At 38.7% G+C, this 21,534-nt stretch overlaps 1 protein-coding gene across 4 annotated transcripts in view; it reads right to left on the minus strand.

Moving 5' to 3' along the window:
- Positions 1-1,561: 1,561 nt before the first annotated feature.
- The window catches only part of Pdcd1lg2 (programmed cell death 1 ligand 2), a 64,707-nt gene continuing 44,734 nt past the window's right edge, over positions 1,562-21,534 (minus strand). Inside the window, exons 4-7 of one of the 4 annotated variants that reach the window (XM_047525000.1) lie at positions 18,651-18,785; positions 12,910-12,959; positions 9,716-9,780; positions 8,664-8,730 (exon numbers count right to left, since the gene is read on the minus strand). In XM_047525000.1, coding sequence (XP_047380956.1) covers positions 9,751-9,780; positions 12,910-12,959; positions 18,651-18,785 — 215 coding nt within the window. In that variant the 3' untranslated portion in view covers positions 8,664-8,730; positions 9,716-9,750. Of the gene's footprint in view, positions 2,811-8,663; positions 8,731-9,715; positions 9,781-12,905; positions 12,960-18,650; positions 18,786-21,534 lie in introns of those variants that run through there. The other 3 variants (XM_047525001.1, XM_047524998.1, XM_047524999.1) reach the window with 3 other exon arrangements.

Genomic DNA, 21,534 nt, shown 5'->3' on the forward strand with positions numbered 1-21,534 from the left:
CATTTCAACTTTGTTGGAAGTTGAGGCATGTATCAGAGAGCCTGGGATACAGACCCCATACTATATAGTTAGACTAGAAATTTCCTGGAGAACATAACTCACTGTGCCCTTAGGATTAGGACTTAGAAGAAATTTCCTGCAGACGAATTCGCTTGATAATGCCCTGAGCCCTACTGATTTGTCAAGGGATAGTGACTGATAAGTATGGGGATTACCAATGATGTTCAATATTTATCAGGCATTTACTATGCACCACACATGCTAAGTGCCTGATAAAGGAAGGTGCTAAGTACCTCTCTTATACTACTCATTTTTTAGAAATGGAAATTGATGCTTAGAAAGGACAACTGACACATCCAAAGTTGTATACCTTATGCATAGTCAATCTTTAGGTTTGAATCTCTGATGTAAGAACCTGTACTCTACTCATGCTTCTGAATACCTCATTATAAAGAGCAAGAGTGAAATTAATCCTGGACCAGTGAAGAGACCACAGGATGCATGAGACTGGTAAAATCCCACCTTAAAGTCCCATCTGGTAGGAAACCAGGGAACATTAAGGGTTATAAGAAATAGAGGTTCATTGTCCCAGCTCTGTCCCTTCCACATTGAAAGGGAGCCTTAACCAAATTACTTAACCTCTCTGTGCCTCACTTCACTTATCTATAAAGTGGAGACATTAACAGTGCCTCTTCCAGTGGGGTTTGAGAGAATTCATTCCAATAGTATGTGTAAAGTGCTTAATGACATTGGGTATATAGTAAGTACTTGATAAATATTAGCTGTTAAGATAGTATGCTACAGTATAAAATATTTCTCACATGGAGACACATTGCTTTATGGTCTCCCATGACAGTGCTCAAGTTTTAGGATACCAGATTGAGTACTCTTCACCTTATTTGTAGTATAGAAAATGGCCCCAGTCTAGGACAAAAGATGACAGTATTTTGAATCTATTATGCAACTGGATTCCTGGAGTTAAAGACAATCACCCAATCCTGATTGTCAATCAGGATTCAACATGTCAATCACAGATCGGGGAGGTAAGGCCCAGCATAGGCGTGCTTACTTCCCAAGAAGCAAACCTTGTCTGCCTGTTCTCTTGTCTGTGGCACTGGAAAGTGCAGCAGGGTAGGGTCCCTGGGCTGCTTCCCAGCCCCAAGGGAGCCCTACTCTGTTGAAAAAGGTGCTGCTGAAAAGAGTGCCCCCAAGGCTTTCAAATCAATGGTAGCCAAATGGCCTGACAGAATATTAAATGTAGTAACTTCAGGAAGCCATGAAGCCCAAAATAGAATATTTGAAACACTCTAAAGAATGAACAATTGAGCTGAGTATGGTGGTGCACGTCTGCAGTCCCAGAGGCTCAGGGAGGCTGAGGCAGAAGGATTCCAAGTTCAAAGCCAGTCTCAGCAATTTAGGGAGGCTCTGAGCAAATTAGCAAGACCCTGCCTCAAAATAAAAATAATAAAGAGAGCTGGGGATGTTGCTCAGTGGTTAAGTGACCCTGGGTTTAATCCTTGATACCAAAAAACAAACAAACAAACAAAAGCCCACAAAAAGCAAAAAATATTGAGTTTTATTTTCAGAGGTATTTTCTGACTTATACAGAGACATTTGAGAAACTAAGATGCATAATTTGTTACTCATTTTCACATTCCTTCATTCTTGTTAATCCCAAATTCTGCTGAGTCTAAGTATCAGTTAAAGAGCATATTTTAGACCTGCTAACCTGATACTGTTATACTAGCTCATGTACACATTTGGAGAGTTCATGGGTCAATTAATGCCCTGAGCTTCATGACTCCAGCATGAAGACCAAATACAAGACAAATAACTTGTGTAAACCAGTCATTCTTCCCTTCAATAAACATAATGGGAACCTACAGGGTTTCCATAGTGCTAATCATCAAATGTCCTGACTAGTGAGCATCACTGTTTCAACAGCATGGAAACTGAGGCACTGAGTTTGACTAAGATTAAATTTAAAATTAGACAAAGGACCAGGAAAAGTTTACTTTGACCACTGTAACTACTCATCTGAAATCTCTGCTTGCTAAGTATTTTTACTATATACCATTTATTTTGAAGGTTAAAGAAAAATTTTCTTAAGGAAAATGTAGTTTAAAAAAAAACATTTAACATGGTACCATTTTGGCTAAAAAAAATATTTTGTGATATAGACCTTAATGAAAAAAAAAAAAAAAAAACTCAATGTCTTTTCTCCACAATTTGTGTACTTAATGTATACTTAAATGCTTTCTGATCATTAGAACAACTTCAAATGCTATCAAGATTCTGGGAAGCCATAAAATATGTCACTTATGGCTTGAGTTTGTACAAAGCCCTGACTGTAAGCTTTCAGTCTCCAGAAGAAGTGATAGATAAAAATAACCATTGGCAATCTGTTTGTTTCTGTAACTGGAAATTTCCACACATATCTGCTTCTGACTTGCTTTGGAAAGTTAGGGGGAAATAATTCCCTTTACTTTCAGTCTGGCAGCAAGAAGGAACCTCAGGATACTCACTAGGAGCCAGGATCCCAAGGAGTAACTTTCTAAAGTGCAATAGTGTTTGTTCAGGGCCACAGGCTGCAGGGATGAGAGCCACAAGCAATGAAGGGCTGGGCTGTTGAGTTCCTCTAACCATGGCCAGGTACTATCCAGTCTTTCTGCAGGCTCTTGATTAAAGTGCTGGGTGATCCAAAGGTATTTGAAAAATGCAAACGGCACTTGCTTGCTATTACAGATTCTGGAAGACTCTTGAGCATGTAGTATCAGTTCACTCTAGCTCCTAAGACTACAGGTTCAGATCTGGGGAGAAAAGTCCACAATTAGGAAAAAAAAAACACACATTTCTGATTAGAAAAATATATTACCTCTCAAAAATAGACTGCAGTGAGAAACTGCTTTAGAAAACACACATCTGTCTGGAAACAGCATGGTTCAAAATCTTTCATCCCACTCTCTCTACCACTGCCCAAGTCCAAGTCTCTTTGTAGATCTATTATAGGAGCCAGCCCCCTCCATTCTAAGGGCCACATACACTTTGATAATACTGGAGCACACTGTATGGGGCTTGCTATTCAAAATCTTTTACAGTTCCTTATTGCACCACATATTTTTAATAGTTCCCGCAGATCCATTCTCCACCCTGCTCTCCCTGTTCATGCCTCAGGAGGATGACTTTGTAGACTGTTGCTAATGACTTCGGCAGTCCCCTCCTTCTTCCCTATGCTTCTTTCCCTGAGCAGAAAGGAAAGGAAACTTGAAGTCACTTGATGTGGGGTAGGCAATTCTGAGGATTATGAGGCTTAATAGGATGGGCTTTGGAATAAAAGGGTGACATGAGGGCTACATGATTTTCCAAATAAGTTCTGAGAAGCACAAGGTAGCTCGAGGCTCTTACTGGAAAATGTAGTAGGGTATTTATATTCTCTATTCCAATTCCATTACTTATTTAAATTAAAAATTTTTTAAATTTAATTGATTCATAATAACTAGGCATATTTATGGGGTACAGTGTGATATTTCAATACTGTATAGTGTAAAATGATCAGATCAGGGTTATTAGTATACCCATTATCAATAGTATATCCAAATATTTATCATTTGTTTGTTTTGGAAATATTCAACTCCTCTCCACTATTTCAAAACATATAATTGCTTGTCAACCATAGCTATCCAACTGTGCTATAGAACAAATTATTTCTCCTGTCCAACCACATCCCTGTATTCATTCTCTCTTGATCTCCCTGTATACTTCTTAGTCTCTGATAACCACTATTCTACGCTCTACTTTTATGAGATAAACTATTTTAGCTTCCACATGTAAGTGAGAATATGTATTGTCTTTCTGTGCCTGGTTTATTTTATGTAATACAATGTCCTTCAGTTTTATCTATGTCACCACAAATGACAAGATTCATTCATTATGGTTGAATAATATTCCATTGTTTATTATAGCACATTTTCTTTATCCATTCACTCATCAAAGGAAAACTAGTGGATTTCGTAACTTGGCTATTGTGAATAGTGCTACAATGAACATGGCAGTGCATGTATCTCTTCAATATGCCCATTTCCTTTCCTTTAGCTATACACCCAGTAGAGTAATTGCTCGTTACAGGGTAGTTCTATTTCTAGATTTTTAAGGAAACTGAATAGTATTTTCTGTAACTAATTGATATTCTAACAGGTTGCAAGGGTTTAATTTTCTCCACATCCTTGCCAGTACTTATCTTTTGTCTTTTTGATAATAGCTATTCATTCTCACTGAAGTGAGGTGACATGTCATTGTGTTTTGATTTGCATTTTTCTGGAGGTTAGGGATGTTGAACATTTTTTCATGTTTATTTGCCCATTTTTAAATCAGATTCTTCCCACTGTTGAGTTGTTTGAGTTCCTTATATATTCTCTACCACTATTTAAATGTGCTTTATTTATAGCAGTTCTAATTGTAATTTCCTTTGTAATGGAAATAGAAAACAATTGGGAACCACTGGAATAGGAAAAAGGAAAGGAAATACTAGTAGAATGCTGAGGTTGTGTTTAGTTCCGGGTGAAAGTTCTTAGGGACAAGACAGGATTCTCATGCAGACAAACCACACAAAACAACACAAAACAAAACAAAACAGAAAGAGAGAATGGGCCCATTGCCAGAAGGTATATAGAAAGCTGGCTCCTTTTATTTGAATTTTAACCTAAATTATACCAATGAGAACAGTCTTTTTGAGTATCTTATCTCTAATATTTGATTGTAAGAATCTTGGAAGACTGATATTAAGCTTAATTCATTCTTATAATTTCCATAAAGACTACCCGGAACACAGTCTCACAAATAGTAGACGCTTAGTACAGGTTTGTGAATGGATGAATAATAAATGAAAGAATAGCACCACACTGAGAATTGCAAGATCTATTTTTTCCATCATTATGTCATTCACTTTTTATTTCTTAGTCCCAATATCACTCTAAAATAAGGAAGCCAGACTACACAGTCTGCAAGCTCTAACAAAGCGTCGTTTGGTGATTAAATGATCTCTTTTTTAAAAGACCCATGATACATATTTATGGCATCAGAATCAACTCCTAAAGTGTTATTGCTTGACAGCCTACTTGTCTGCATAAGAGCAAGAAGGCACAAGCCCAAGAGTAGCACAAGTAAGGTTAGATGCAAGATAGCTTCTACAAATGCAAAGATCAGTGTACCACAGATGAGGACTCAGGGGGCCTGAGTGGCAGATCCTATTCTACCTGCTAAGTTTTGAGATAACGTTATACAAATCATCTCATCTCTTGTGTCCTTGCAGCATATACATCTTTTTTAAAGTAGCTGTGCTAGAAATCTTTGAAAGGCAACTAAGATATGGGTATGTACCTTTAAAGGTAAGTATAGCATTGCCTTCTCCAGAGTTGACAGGGACCAAAGGAAGAGTCCTATATAATCCTTCAACTACTAAGAGACAGAGAGGTGAGTAGGAGATCTATCTCTTTTTATTTAACAGGCAGCCCTGGGTATGTAAATAGAATATGTTGGTACATTTAAAATATATTCAAGTATGAAGAAAATTCATGAAACAAGGTAGAAAACCATCCAAGATTCCATAACCCAAAGATAATAATTCTTGACATGTTCATATTTCTCCCTCTCCTTTTCTTTCTTTTGGAGAAAGGGGTGAGGTGAATATGTAAACTTTTTAATAGAATACAGATGATATAGTAGATTTAAAAATATTTAGTTGTAGATGGACACGATACCTTTATTTTGTTTATTTATTTATTTTTATGTGGTGCTGGGAATTAAACTCAGTGCCTTATGCATGCTAGGCAAGTGTTCTACCATTGAGCCACAACCGCAGTCTGATATAGTAGATTTTTACATATTACCTTTTTCTACTTTTTATTATATAGAAAAAATTTTCCTACATTAGTATTCTTCAGGAGGGAAATTTAAAATGACAACATGTAGTTTTTTGAGTATAGGTTCTAGCTCTCCCTTGTTGTATCACTCAGGATATACTAGAGTATGCTGCAGTAACATATAACTCCAAAATCTCAATATAATAAACAAAGTTTTATTTTTGTTCATGCTCCATGTCAACTGAAGGTCAGCAAAGTTTTCTCCTAATTTTTACTTTCTAAGAGACTGAGGCTGATATAGCAATTACTATCTCAAATTTACCAAAGCAGGTAACATGACCACATAATTACAATTGCAGGGAAGTCAGTTCTACCATGTACACAGGCAAGAGATACAGGAAATGGTGAAACAGCACAAACAACCTCCACACTCACCATAGAGGAGGATGGGAATGAATTATGTCTGGCAATCTCTAGTTTTATCTGAATCTTTTCCCTTTACTGTACAAAAATAAAAGCCTTGAAGGTCCATCTGGGGAGATTGAGGAGTATGGATTTCCATAACAATAAGAACATGAAACAACTTTCCCAGAATTACCTAGAAAGTTAGGAGTAGAACCACAGAGTGGAAAACACCCCTGAACAACTGATCCCTGCTGGGCACTTTCACAATAATCAGATCTGGCTTCAGTTACTGGCCAGTGAAATAAAACTAGCAAACCCTTCCTTTCTTAAGTGTGAAGGGAGAATATTCATCTAAATGAAAGTCTGTCAGAAGTATGTGCAATGGACATGCCCAGGCCAAGTCCAAGAATCCATCTCTCAAGATGATGATGAGTCAGGATATGAGGGTATAAGATGACTCTCAGGCAGCCCGGAAGTGCACACTTCCTCACAATGGAGAGTTTAATGGTCAAATTGAGCTGAGTTGGCAAAGAATGGGTATGGGCGATTGAGAGCCTACTACTGGCAGGGCCTAAGCAATATTACAATATTAATTTTGGCAATTTCTGGAAACACATTTTACATTATTTTAACATTCTTTATAATTTTTCTTTTTGTTTATTTCATTTTTCCCTATTTTTATTGCTGCATTATACTAACATAGAATAGTAGGATTCCTTGTGAGATATTTGTGTATTCACATGATATAACAATACAAATTTGGTCAATATTGTTCCTCAGTGTTTCCCTTTTCCCTCATTCTTTTTTATTTTTATATTCAGAAAAAATATATATAGTAGTGAGTCAAATTTGGTCAAAATCAGTCATCTTTCAAATTTTTACAGAATATAAGATGCACAGCAAAGGGATAATGGGAAAAAATATCAAACTTTGGATAGCTGTATTAACACTAATATATCACTGTATTTACACTAGCCAAGTAAACATAAAATGTAGAAACATGGATGCAGCCATAAAATAATGCTGTAATCATGCTGAGAGTGGGTTAGACTGTATGTGTTCAATGCAGAGGCATGAGATGGGAGAGAATCTTGTAGATCAAGCAAGGAAGGATAGTGTGGTGTGTAGGTGTGGATTCTGAACTTGGATACCTGGGTCAATTTACTGGGCCTAGTATTTACCAGACCTTGGGCAAATTATTTAACCTCTCTGTATTTAGTTTTGACATCTATGAAATGGGGGTGAGGGAGTATATACCTGAGAAATTACCTAAAGGATTAAATGAGTTAATATCTCTAAAATATTTAGAACAGTAGGCTGGCATCGTAAACATAAAGTTAATTATTATGGTATCTTAAAGTAGACCCTGCAAGGAGTTTGAATTTGGGTAAGCAAGAGGATCATGGAGGGCATTCCAGGCAGCAGTCAAAATGAGCAAAAGCAAAGGTGGGAATAAGTTTGGCAAGGGAAGGAGTAAGGATGGTGATGGTGGTCGTGGTGGGGACAGCTTGACTTGAGGAAAGCTTTGTTGAGGGGAATAGATGAAGTTGGCTTAGTAAGATGTGTCTGTCAAAAGGTCTGAAAAATCTTGGGAAAGAATTTAGATCTGGTCCATCTAAATGGACAAGAGACTAACATGATAATGAAAACAGGGTTGGGATTGGATCTGGCAGTGGTGTGCTGACTCCCCTTTAAGGGACTGTCCCCAGACTCACTATAAAGATTTAAAATCCTCATTGGGTGTTGTTAAAGAAAATAAGATATTAGATAAGTCAAACTATTTCATGATGTCCATTTCATTGAGAAATCATTTTCAAAATTTTGGTTTGATTTCATCAAGTCCTTTTGATTATGAGTTTTCCTCCCCTCTAGATTTACTCAGATATTCATTTTTCAAAATACATAATAGACTCTGGAATCACAGAGGTCTTTTTATTGCTGAGAGGCTGAGAGACAGTGAGAAAAAAATTTTTACTGAACTAAATAAAACCCCCAAACAGTCTGCATGCAAATCTGGAGTGGCAGGTTCATGCATGAGCAGGTATTAGACAGTTGCCTGTTAGACAACTCCAGTGACCAGATAATAGATGGTTCCTTCTCTTTTTAAAGGCTTGGGTATGTCTGACAAGGCAAATTTCTCTAACCAACTGCAGGACCTAGACTGCCTCCCCTCCATCTCTTGCTTAATTTTAGCATCATGGAGCCCAGTTCTCTGGTCAAATGCTAGTCTAGATGTCATTGTGAATGTAGCTGTGACTAACATTTATCATCAGACAGTTTTTATTTTCAAACTCTTTTTAAGTAAGGTAGATTACATTCCACAACTCAGGTGGCTTCATTTAATCGGTTGAAGGCCTTGAGAGCAAAATCAGGTTTCCCACAGAAGATTCTATAACATGAAGATTTTGCCTGAGTTTCCAGTCTGCTGGCCCAGCCTACAGATTTCAGACTTGCCAGCCTCCACAATCTGTGAACCAGTTTTTAAAAATGAATCAGTTAGTCTGTCTTTCTCCCTCTGTCCCTCTCTTTCCACTTGCCTCCCCCCACTATTGGCTCCATTTCTATGATGTGCCCTTGACTCTGGAAACTGGCACCACTTTCCCTCATACTCAAACACTAGGGCACATAGTTAACCTCTTCTCAAAAGCAGTATCTTCATGCTCTGCTCCTTTTCTTTGTCAGGAAATAATAGCCAAAATGCTAAATTAGTACTTGCTAAACAGTTAATAACTGGCGAATGATCTGGCAAGAACTTAAAATGTATCTACTAAATCTAATACATAGGTCTATTTCTTGACAAAAACCATAAAACATTACTCTGAATAAAAACAAGCCATTTTTTTCTATCATTGCTGATCATTAATCAATAGCTGTATATAGATCTAAACAGGAATTCAAAGACTTAGGCTAATCAGAAAACTAACTGAATGCAACTGAAACATATAGTATACATATAGTACATATCAACATTAGATAAGTGTTAAAATATGTATGTACATGACAAGAAAGAAAACTCTGATCAATAAGTACACAGTCATTTTAGAAGAAAAGAGTACCTACTCATTGCTAGACCCTGTGGACTTCTCTCTGTCCCATACCTAAGGCAACATCATTCATCCATCACCATACTCCTCACCTAGAAGATGCTCCTAGCATCCTTGGCCTGAGATAAAGCCTGTTTACCTTTCTGGATTTGGTCCCAATTTCTCAATTTACAGATAATAAAACTGAAACTTAGAGAGGCAATGGATTTTTACCTATAGTTCTGCAGCCAGTTCACAGAAAAATTCAAATTTAAATCTCCTGAATTTGAGTCATGAGCATTTTTTATCCCGTGGTACTGGGGATAAAACCCAGGAGCACTCCATCATTGAACTACACCTCCCAGTCCCTTTTTTATTTTGTTTTGAGGCAGGGTCTCACTAAATTACCCAGGTTGCCCTTATACTTACAATTCTCTTGCTTCAAACCACCCAGGCAGCTGGGATTACAGGTCCACCATACTTGACCATGAGCACTTTTTTAAAATAAAAGTGAATATTTAGGCATAAAACAAAGTATGGAGAATAATACGGTAGACACCTGCACATCCACCTGCACATGCAGTTTAAGAGGTTGAATTTGGGAGCATTATGTTAATCAAAAACTAGCCAGATTCATAGTCAAGAGCCATATCTTTTCTCTCAATGTGGAAGTTAGAAGAAAAAGAGGGGGAAAAAGGTGTGGGGGGTGGATCTCATGAAAATAGAAGGCAGACTGGTAGAGTAGAGGAAGAGAAACAGGGAGAAGGCAGTGGGGAGGGAAAGGGAAATACTAGGGAAGGAAATTGACCAAATTATGTTATGGGCATCTACGACTATGTCACAATGAATCTCACTAGTATGTATAATTATAATGCATCAATAAAATTTTTTTAAAATGAGGATGAATTTGGTGTTCATTATTGCTGTGCTGGTTTTGTACTTTTAATTCATATGAATATTTCCCATAAAAACTACTGAAGAATTATCTTTGTTTTAAAAATCTTTCTATAATAGGTATTTCTGTGATCTTTCTGCTCAAAATTACATTGTTTAGACATATTTATCTAAAAAAAACCTAGTTTTTTCTTTCATTTCAATTACAGTTTAGTTAAGTACTCCTATTCATCTACTCTATTGATACATATGTGATTGTTTCCAATTTGCTGCAGTTATAAGTAATGGCACCCAGAATCTTTCTATATGCATCTAGTTGGGTGCACATGTGAACGTTTTCTGTGATGTATATCTCAATAGTCCTGACCTTCTAATCTTATATCACATCTTTTCAGATAAGTGCCAGAGAGTGGGAGGGAGAGAAAAGAACATCACTGTCTCATGTCCCTCATTTCCCCTGCACCCACTGGCTAGAAGGGAGAGTGTGTGACTATATATAATTGGGAAAAAAGGAAATATTCTCATTTTTAAAATTTGAATTTAGTCAAGATAGTTATTTTGAATTTCAGTTGCCATTAAAAGAAGGTCTGAGATTTTCCTGTTTATAAGGAAAAGTACTTATTAAGTATGCTTGGTACCCTGTTAACCCAACAAAGCTGCTCTTTAATAGTCCTGTATTCAGACTATGTGGCAGTCTATGGTTTAAGACAGTTAGGACATTTAACACACCCTTGTGTGCTCCCTGATTCCTCAAAGAGAGAAATTTCCTAGTTGCTCAGATTCTAAGCCCCTTTTCTGGTAGCATTTTCTCTTTAGGACAGAGGTTGTGAACTGATCACCCACAAGCCATATTAACCTGTGGGCACATTTAGTTTGGTCTGTTTGGTTTAAAATATTTTCAGCCAGCACTTAACAAATAGATTTTATGTAAACATCTGGATTTTCATCTTGGCAGTGCCAGGCTAGTGCTGAATTGACAGGCCATATGTTCTGCAGATGGCAGGAGTTCCCAGTACTCCCTTTCTGGTTGTACTAGATCCTTTGCATTCATTTCATCACCTGCCCAACCCCAGTGGGCATCTGAGTTGACCACTTCTGCTCTCAGGACTTTCAACACTTCTTCCCTATACTGAGCCGCTGAAGGAATTGCTTATACAAAGACTCTGAGCCCACAAAACACAGATAAACACTGTTGCCTTTCCTGGAAAATCACCTTTAGGCCAGGAAGACTTTTAGAGGCATCCACTATTTTTATTTCTTAATAAATGGATATTTGATCAGGACTGCAATTGCTAATTGGAAACTTTTATGAGTCAAGATCTCATTGCCAATTCAGAGCAGCTCAGGGTAATCGGACCTCAGAACAGTCCTTCCCTAGCTGCATTTGTTCTTTGGTTCTGTGCCCAGGGTATGAGTATGCAGTGAGGATACGATTTCAAGAATGGCTTTCAGACCAGTAGTGGGAGAAGGGGAGGGTGCAGAGGCCCCTTTCCATTACATTCTGTGCGTATGACTGCCATCTCTTATGTAAGAGCTGGACACAGACCCTGGAATTTGAAGGGTTGTTTTCACAGTTGGTACTTCTGGAACGGGTGCTATATTCAGCAGAATAATAAAATGAGTACTTTTGAATATTCTGAATTACTGATAGAAAGTTATTTAAAGTTTCTCTGATTTTCCTGTGTCATTTTGGCAAACCCATGAATCCATGCATCATGCCATATGATTCCTAGACCATAAAAGGAAAGTAGGTTTTTGCCAAAAAGCTCAAAGTATCCATTTTCCTACATGACCCAGGCCCCCTGACCCCAGAGCACCTCTTCCACATGGTCTACATTTTCCATCTAACCAGCCTGAATGACTTCAGCGGCCCCCCCTTGTGATCTACACATTCATTCTTCTTCTTCTTCCACGAATTCCAGCTCCAAGCCTTTTAGCCTCACAAAGAGACTTCTATTCACCCAGTATTGCTCTTGAATCCTAGCCCTCAACAATATACTTCTTAATCATTGTTGCAAATGTAAGTTGTTGATTGTATCCGGGTTGAGTATCTTCTCTTTACTGGCAAATTTTAACCATGTTTTAACTTTGTGAGCCCAGACCTCTTGTACAGTATGGCCTAGGAGAGCTCAGGAATGAAGACTGAGCAAAACATGGCATAATTGCTTTGGGGCTGAAGAGCAGACACCATCTTTGTTCTCCAAGAAAGATATGGAACAATGCAGGATAGCAAGACCAAGACTTAGTTAAAATGCCACAGAACAGGGTGATTCTATATAAGCTGAAACTATTCTGTTGCCTTTCATGAATTAATAGAAGAGTGGTTGCAGGTGCCCCTCTGTATCCATGGGTGTCTACATCTGTGAGTTAAAACAACTAAGGATTGAAAATTTTTTTTAAAAAAAATTGTGTCTGTACCGAACAAGTAGACTTTCTTGTCATTATTCACCAAACAATATAGTATAACTATTTATATAGCATCTACATTGCATTAGGTATTATAAGTAATCTAGAGATGATTTGAAGTATATGGGGGATGTACACAGGTTTATCTGCAAATATTATGCCCTTTTTTGAGAAGGACTTGAACATCTGCTTATTTTGGTATCTGTGGGGAGGGGGTTCCTGGGAATCAATTCCCTATGGATACTGAGGGATGGTTATATCTTTTAATTCAAGCTAAGAGAGAAAAGGGGGTGAAAAAGAAAAGCAAACTCATGCTTACTCACATCTTCGTTCACTTCCCTCTTTACTGTGCTGACAGATCTTTTTGTTGTGCCTGAAATAATAAAAATCCCAGAAATAGAATTAGTGTTGGGGTAAACACCAGTCAGTACTTAGGAAGGTTTGTTGTTCCTAGTGATGAGATAAGAAGGACTTCAAAGAACGTGATAAAGAAAGTAAGGAGAAGGGAAATTGGACACTTCCTTGTCTCCAATCTTTAGGTGGGGATCAAAGCAGAGCAAGCTTGGTTGTAAAGTAAAGGAATTTCCTCATAAAACCTCTGGAAAAATCCAACTGTGCAGTGGGCATGCAACCTACCCTAGGTGATCCATTTGCTCTTAGGTGCAGTGTGGCCCCCCATTTTGTCCCGGCCTGCCACTTGCTGCTGAGGAACACCATGTGATTAATAAAATGTCTAAACCTTCTCCATTGAGTCCTTCAAATTTTTTCTTTGAGATCAGTAAACAGCGTATTGGGCTTTTGCAGCTCTGGTATTGAACAATGAGAAAATTATTCTGTTTATAGATTAAACTATGGCAGAACAAAAAGTATATTCAAATATAGAGCTTCAAATGTCCACTGTGGTTTGGGACTTCAGGCTGGGTAATATATAATGTAAAATCTGGCCTCTAGGCCAGGACTGAACAACAACAAAAAGTCCTTCAGTTATTATTCCTTTGTTTGCCCTTGGATCCCCCAGTCAATTAGATGCTGAGGGGCTTCTAATTTGGTATGTAATCCAAGAAATGTCTGGTTCTAGAATATTCTCTCCCTTTTCCATTCTAGTCTCAACTGCCACTTACTTCCTGCCTTCCTTCCCTGGTACAGAGCCGAATGTATGATTGCTTAATTTTCACTAAGATTTAAATGACTGATGATTTAAAGTGACTAATGTAGCAAAAGCACAAGTTTGTTGTTCACCACTAAATCCCCTGCTTTCATTTCTTTCCCCATTACATGTCCCTTCCACTGATTCTCTTCTAGGACTTGATGCTCAACTTGATGCCATTGCCTGGGTTCCTGAATTCCATTGCTATTTCTGTAAAAGCACCAGGTTTTTAGTAATTCCATCATAAACATCCTGATCTCACCCAGAGTTTGAGGGACTCTACCCAGCATTGTAGTCTCCCCTAACATTTGCATTTTAGAGGAACCCAGTGGTTACCCCAGAAGAACAAATCTTGAATGTTGTCGTTTTCAATCGAGGCCTCTCTAAGGCCAGAGGTGAACGCACTTTTCTCTGTGGTTCCATGGCAACCATAAACCAGCATCTGTGGCTGTTGGTATAGATCCCTCTAAAGTTCTGTCTCAGTCTTCTAGGGTGGTGCCATTTACAGTCTGGTCTATGGGCTAGTGTCAGTAGGCAAACTGTTTGTTACCAGTCTATGATAAGCATAGAAATTGAGTGTAAACATTTAGAAACTTTTGTAATAATTCTTTATTATTTTTTCCGATTGTGTTTTTTGAAATTTGATATTTATTGTATCTAAAGAAAAATAGGGTTTATTGTTTTATGTTTTTGTTTCTTCCATTACATTTTTTAGTAATTAATTTATAGTGCTTATTATAAAATATCAACATACTAGAAATTAAAACAAACAAAATAATCCTTCAACAGAGTTTGAGAAATACTTCTCAAGATCTGGATACTTGTTCTAGAGATCTAGATTCTATAGCTGGTGACTCCTTCTGGATTCTAACTTGACTTGTCATTGGCTCAGCAAATCAATGATAAAGTTACTCAATTCTTTTGTATTGAGAACTTGTTTTTGCCTTCAATTTCCCAAAGATTATACTTTTCAGACTGAACCAATTTTTATTTTTTTCAACCAAAAAAATTACAGGTTTTAGAGTCAGACCTGTGTACCCGTGTTCGCATACAAGCTAGATGACTTTTGGAAGTCAGATAATTTTCTGAGCCTCAGTTCCTTCATCTGTAAAATAAAGACACTACTTCCAACTCAAGCAATTTTGGTGGGATTTAGAAAAAAGAAGTTTGTAAAGGGTCTAACACAGTGTCACCTAATAATTTTCTGCTGTGATTTAATGTTGCATATCTGCTGTGTTAAATATGGTAGCCACTGGCTGCAAGTGACTCTTGAGCACTAACAATGTGTGAGCAATTAAAATGTAATTAATGAATTGAATTTTTATTTAATTTAAATTTAAATAGTCATTATATTGAACAGGGCAGTTGTGGCATATCCATCTGCATTTAGTAGGTTCAAGGTTTACAATTTTATTGAAATCTCAGATAAGTCAGATAATGCTTTAAACACGGGGCACATATTGGTGAATGATAGAAACACAGTCCCTGTCTTCATGAAACTTAAAAATGAGCTGAAAGCAGAACTTGACACTACTTTAGCAACAGAAATTGCTAGCTTCTTCTCTGGAACTCAACAGATCATGCTGGGGCCCTTATTGGTTATCTTAGGAGGAAATGGTAAATAGGATCTTTTATGGACCAACAACTGCTGCCCTCCTAATATGCCTTTGTGTGCAGAGTTGGTAGTGAGGCATAGGTAGCTAAATCTATTAGGAGACAAGGAGCTTTCTAGAAAGAAAGGAACTGAGACTACTACCTATTTACTTGAGTCTCTAATGGACTAATAAGTTTAGGATAATAATGGCCTTAAGAGGAACTCAAGAGAAGGAAGTGAGGACAAGGGTCTCATGTTCAACATGAGGGTCCAGTGTGGAAGAGACTGGCTGTGTACAGCTGTGGCTAAGGCAGGAAGCCTCCCCTACCTCTTCAGTCCATGAGGGTCTAGCTTTGGGATCAATGACAAAGCATGTGAGGGGGAACCATAGGAATTGTAATCTGGTATCATTGTGGTCTGCATGGGAATCTGGACCTGCAAAGATACCTTTCTGCAGTGGATGGAGACACCTGAAGAGAACAAAAATAGAGACAGGAAGAAAGACAGAAACCGCACAAAACCAGGACTCTCTGGTGGACTGACCTAGCTCTCCAGTAGGCCTTCTGCCTCTTTGGAAAGAGCACTGACCCTATAAACTAAGAAGGCCTCCTGACCATTTGTGGGAGGTAGAGAAATATATACTGTGTGTATAGAGTGAGACAAGGATCTTCTTGCTAAGATGAGCAGGTGGGTGCTTGAGGAATTAAGAAGAAAACTAAAAATGCACTTGTAGCCAAAGCTATTAAAGCAGGTTCTAGACATTTACTTGTGTGCTGAGTGTTCTGAAAGAAGTGAGTGCTGTGGAAGCATATCACAAGAGGATTTATTTAATAGGTGTGGCAAGGGGGGTAGAACTGGGAGGCTGATGAAGTGACAGCTGACATTTAAAGTATGATTCTAACTCAGGTAGACAAGAAGAAGGCATAAGAAGGATAGCATAAGAGAAAGTGCAGAAGTGGGAGTGGGGTGCCTCTGAGGACTAGAAACTCCTGTTTGGGGAGATCTTGGGCAAGAAGGGTGGGTGACAGTGTCACAGTCAAAGCTGGAGAGGTGAGTCAGATGCCCAGGGCTCATTGGGACTTCATCCAGTGAGCAAAGAGAAGTCACTGAAGAGGTCGAGCAAAGGAGAAATGGGTAGAATTTTTAATTTAAAGCCTATTCTAGATGAAAGGAAGAACAGATCATTAAGGAGGTGTCAGAATTAGATGCATGGAGACCAGTTAGGAGAATTCTGCTGTGGTCCAAGTTGAAAACAGACGTGGTGGTGAAGTTGTGTTAAAAAAGGCTTAAAATGTGTTCATTCCCTTGCTGCTTCCCATTTACACACAGAGAGACCATCTCAAGCTAGTCGTGGTGGAGTGCACCTATAATCCTAATGAGCTGGGAGACTGAGGAAGGAGGATTGCCAATTGCAGGTCAGCCTGGGCAACTTAGCAAGACTCTGTCTCAAAAAAAAAATTTAAAAAGTAAAAATAAATAAGTGACTTGGAAATGTGGAATGGATTTGACAAAATTAGACTGTGTATGTATATTTATGCCACAGTGAATTACAACTTTATGTAGATAAAGCACCAAGTTGAAAATAAATAAGTTAAAAAATAAAAGGAAGACCAGTAGAGTAGAGGAAAGGGAATAGGAGAAATGGGGAGAGGAGGGAAAGAGAAAATATTGGGGACTTAAATGAGCAAATTAATTTCCATGCATATGATTACATCAGAGTGAATCCAGTTATTTTTTATAACTACAATGCACTAAAAGAGGCGTTTTTTGAAAAAGGGCTAGGGTTGTAGCCCAGTGATAGAGCACTCCTGGTTTTAATCTCCAGTATCAAAAAAAAAAAAAAAAAAAAAAAAGACCTTCTCAAAGTTGAGTGATTTGTAAAAGGTTGGAGGGCCAATAAAAGGTAGCACTAGATCCACCTAGCCTTCTGACTCTGGTTTGAAGCTCTGTCCATGATACCTGCAGTTCTTTGCTCTATTCCTTAGCACTTGAGGTTGTGTGCATGGCAGACATGTTTCTACATGTATCCACGTATCTTCCACACAAGAAAGCAGATCTGATATAACATGAGGTTATTATATGTACAACCATAATTTCCCTCTGGTTCATTAAAAACAAAAAAGGACCCGTTTACAAATTTAGTAGTAACAAAGCTTTCTCAGCCACAGTTGGGACTTGAGCCTTATACTCCAGTAACTGTGAGTTGCTAATATCCTCACTCATTCTCAAGACAGAGGTGAAGAGGGGAGTGGTATTTTTTCTTCTTTGAGTGTGATTCCATTCCATTCTGCCAAAGACAGCTAGAACAGAAGTGACCAAAGGGTCCTCAGGCCCCAGGCCTGGAACCTTCTTTACAAGAGGCAGGTGTGTGGGAGCCACAAAACAATAGACAGAAGGTAAGACTTTAGTGAGTTACATCTGCCACAGCCCTCTGAGACCATAGATTTGTAAAATGATTTTATTTTAAAAGTCAAACATACAATGAACAAACCCCATAATTCTTCCTCTTTTGCCATGAAGAGCCCTTCTCTTCCACTTTTATTGTCTGCTTTCTCCCTCTCTCCTTCCTCCCTTGCTCCTTCTTTCTCTCCCCCTCTCTTCTTTCTTTCTTCTTTCTCTCTCTTATTCCTTTCTTCCTTCTCTCTCCTTTGATAACAGTTTCTTGAATTCTACAGTTAGAGGGTTTTTGTGGTCACACTCAAGATAATATGCATAGAGCAATGGACTAATAGAGCCTGACATATGATAATATAGATGATAATCTTTTATATTCTTCATGACAGATGAGAATATAGAAGTAAATGTGAACTGTTACTGAAAACCTGCCCAACTGCCTGCACTCATGCTGCCCCAAACTCGTATTGAATCATTCTCATAAGTCATTTCCTTTTCTATAGGCAAGATCAATGTAGGTCTTGGGGGAAGTTCACTAGGTGCTGATGAAGGGACAGCCAGACAGACCTGCATACATCCTGGGGTTTTTGCAGCCAGGATCCTCCAAGGAAAGCAAGGACAGACACATTAAGGACAGAAGCAGGAGTAACCAAATGTTCCATTCAGGGCTCAAAGGCTACAAGCTTGCCCTGTCCCAGCCAGTACACCACAACAGGAGTGAGCTGGTGAGAACACACTGCGCTAAGGAGGCACACTAAGGGAGCTGCTGAGACTTCCCAGACCCCAGATGGCCTCACAATGGGTTCTCCTTTCCTTACCCAAACAGGGGATTCGGATTCCTGGGAAACAGGGAACAGTTTTAACCTGGCTCAAGTCCAGGATGGGTAAAAGAGGCATAAAATCAAATGATTACTGTAAATAAAACTTACCTTTTCTAAAATACAGCTTCTGGCAGAGTGGTTTTCTCATGACTATCAATGTGACTACGAAAATTAAAGTAACGATGCAGGAAGGGATGGAAATGTACAGCAGTGAAGTAGAAGGGATGTTGGGTTCCATCTGACCTGGGTGAAGGAAAGAACCAGAATCCTATTACATGGCAGTTCAGAGGTAGACACCAAATTAGCCACAAGAGTGGGTTTTAACCAACATGGCCACTGGGTTGAGCCTTTACTCAGTTACTGTTAAATGTTCTGCACATCTTAGCTAATGTATCTTCATGACAACCCTATGAGATAGGCTTAACTACAATTTTACTAGTAAAGAAAGGCTGGGAACTTTCCCAAAGTTAGACCTCAAATGACAGTGAGATACAACCTGAACTGTCTGCTTTCAGATTCAATGATTTTTGCCATTCTGATATACCTATTGTCTACCTATCAATCAACCACTCACCAACTTTCTTTTTATTTCTTTCTTCCTCTCTTCCTTCTCTTTCTCCCTCTCCTTTCTCATCATCACCCTCCCTCCCTCTTTCTGGTGGGAAAGTCCCTCAGTCCAAAAATATCTCCACCTCCCCCACTGAAAAGCACTCAAGTGCTTACAATCTCTACCATTGCTCAATTTCAAGGATTAGCAAGATCCTTTTGAAAAAGTAGAACATCCCAGGTAGTGGTAATTTACTAAATCTGATCATTCCTACCTTAGCATGAATGACTACAACTGACCCTTGTCTTGGCTAATCAAGATCCTGGCACTGAGGAAGATATCAGCTTAGCGAGGAGGTAGATGAGAATAGCAGTGTTGGAGACTGTGGAAAGCCTTGTGAAGGAGAGCTTTGGGTAGCTACAGGTTAGAACAAGGACTGTAGGTGGACAAAAAACAGGACTGCAGGGGTGTTCACAGTAGGGAGATGAAAGGCTACCAAGTTAGGTTGTGTCATTTTCAAAAGCCTGAATTTTGCCTCATGAAGCTACTTACACAGAATAAACATAACAGGTTCATCCAGAAAAAAACTGGACAAAACTGTTCAGGAGAAATGACTTGGTCCTGCTAGCTGCCTCCCTCCTGCCTCTTCCTTCCCCATCCTGTCACAGTGCCATCTGAATATCAGATTGTTTTAGCTGAGAAGAGATTAGACATCATTTAATTCTGAGTCTGTCATTTTAAAGTTGAGGGAGCCTCAGAGATGCTTAATAACCCATCTGTGGTCATCAATTCCAAGTCAGTGCCAGAGCCAGGGTTGCACATCCAGCCATGTCTGACTCAGAACTCAGGGCCCTCAGATACTGTCTCTATCCAAAAGAGGGCAGTGAGAATTAAGGAAGAATGGGATAAAAAACCTCTTTGGATAAGTAATGTTGGATAATGCATATTGACTACAATCTTCTTCTTCACTTCTAGGAAGTGCTTATTAGGCACTTGCTGCATGTAGCAATGAGAGTAAGAAGAATGGGTTCCCATTGTCCCCACAACAGAAGGGATCCCTGATCAGTGTCTTTAGGGAAACCCTTGTCCTGGGCATGTTTCCTTAGAGTCCCTTGCGCATGCAGAAACTCTACTCATCCGTGAAAACTTTGAAAAATAGAACATCCAACAGGACATTAACCTACTTGGACACCCTATCGTTTGGAGGATAAAGGCCTTATCTAAGTCACCTCTGAAGTTTCTGCACCTTAGCACCAACCACGGGTACTTACATGTCAATAAAAATTGTCAGGCCGAATTGATGGTCTGTGTATCTTTTCCATCTAGATGATCTTCCTAGTCATTAGCCACCTTGTGGTAGACTGAGGGTTATCCCTTTAGCCCATTCTCTTTTTCTTTCCCTAGTATTAGTGCATTAGCTGAACACACGGCTTCTCAGAGACAGCATTTCCTGTACCCACTGAAGTTAGGCATGGCCAGTCATGTAAGCTAAGTTCAAGCAGAGGAGAGGTCTTCTGGATCTTGGTCTTAAACTATTGGCTATATCTTCTACCATTCTTTTTCCTTTCTGAGGGTAGAAACAGATTTGGCTGTGACTCTGCTTTGACAATTCAATATTCTGGAGAATGGCAGAGCAAAAGGGCAGAAATAACCTGGATCATTGAATGGATTTATGAAATATAGTTCATTAGCTAGAACTAGCTTCTATCTCAGAATATTGCATGGGAAAATATATTTCTGCCTTCTTTGAGTCACTGTTTTTCTGGTTCCCTTCATTATGGCAGCTTAGGCTGTGTCCTAAGATATATCCTTCTAGATTGCTTTATAATAATTGCAAATTTTTTAACAATGATATAACAGTACAGTGGGAAGCCATGCATCTTGCTAGAGGTGCTGTATTTTTTTCTTGTTTCCTCCCTTTCTGAGTGCTAAGCCCTTTACAAGCTATTTCATTTAATCATCATGATAATCTTCTGAGGTATACACCATTATTTACCCTCATCTTACACCTGAGAGATGGGATTTCTAGGGTGTTAAGCAGTATGTTCAAGTTCTCAACATTTAAAATTCAAGTCTGTCTTGATTTCAGAGCCCAAGTTCTTGACTACTGCCTGGAGTCACCTCTAGGTGTCCTAGGAGGACTTTACTTTTCTGCCAGTACCACAAGGGTCTTTTTATAGTAATTTCCTGTGCTGTAGTCCAGTTACATTTCCAAGGGATAAGCAACAATTGACTGAGCATAAAAAACCTTATGAATTCATTCCTCCTTAACTTCTGATTGAAAGTTAGGATGTCTTGAGTCACAGGCACACCTCACACCCCTCCTGCTCTCATTTCTGTTTATTTTATTCATTGACTTTTAGAGAAATTTGTGGTGGTTCACAGCAGCCATCAAGGAGTAGCTTAATTTATGAGAATGAGTAGGAAGGGAATAGTCATAAGACA

The sequence above is a fragment of the Sciurus carolinensis genome, chromosome 14 (assembly GCF_902686445.1).
Source record: "Sciurus carolinensis chromosome 14, mSciCar1.2, whole genome shotgun sequence".
Taxonomy (NCBI): Eukaryota; Metazoa; Chordata; class Mammalia; order Rodentia; family Sciuridae; genus Sciurus; species Sciurus carolinensis.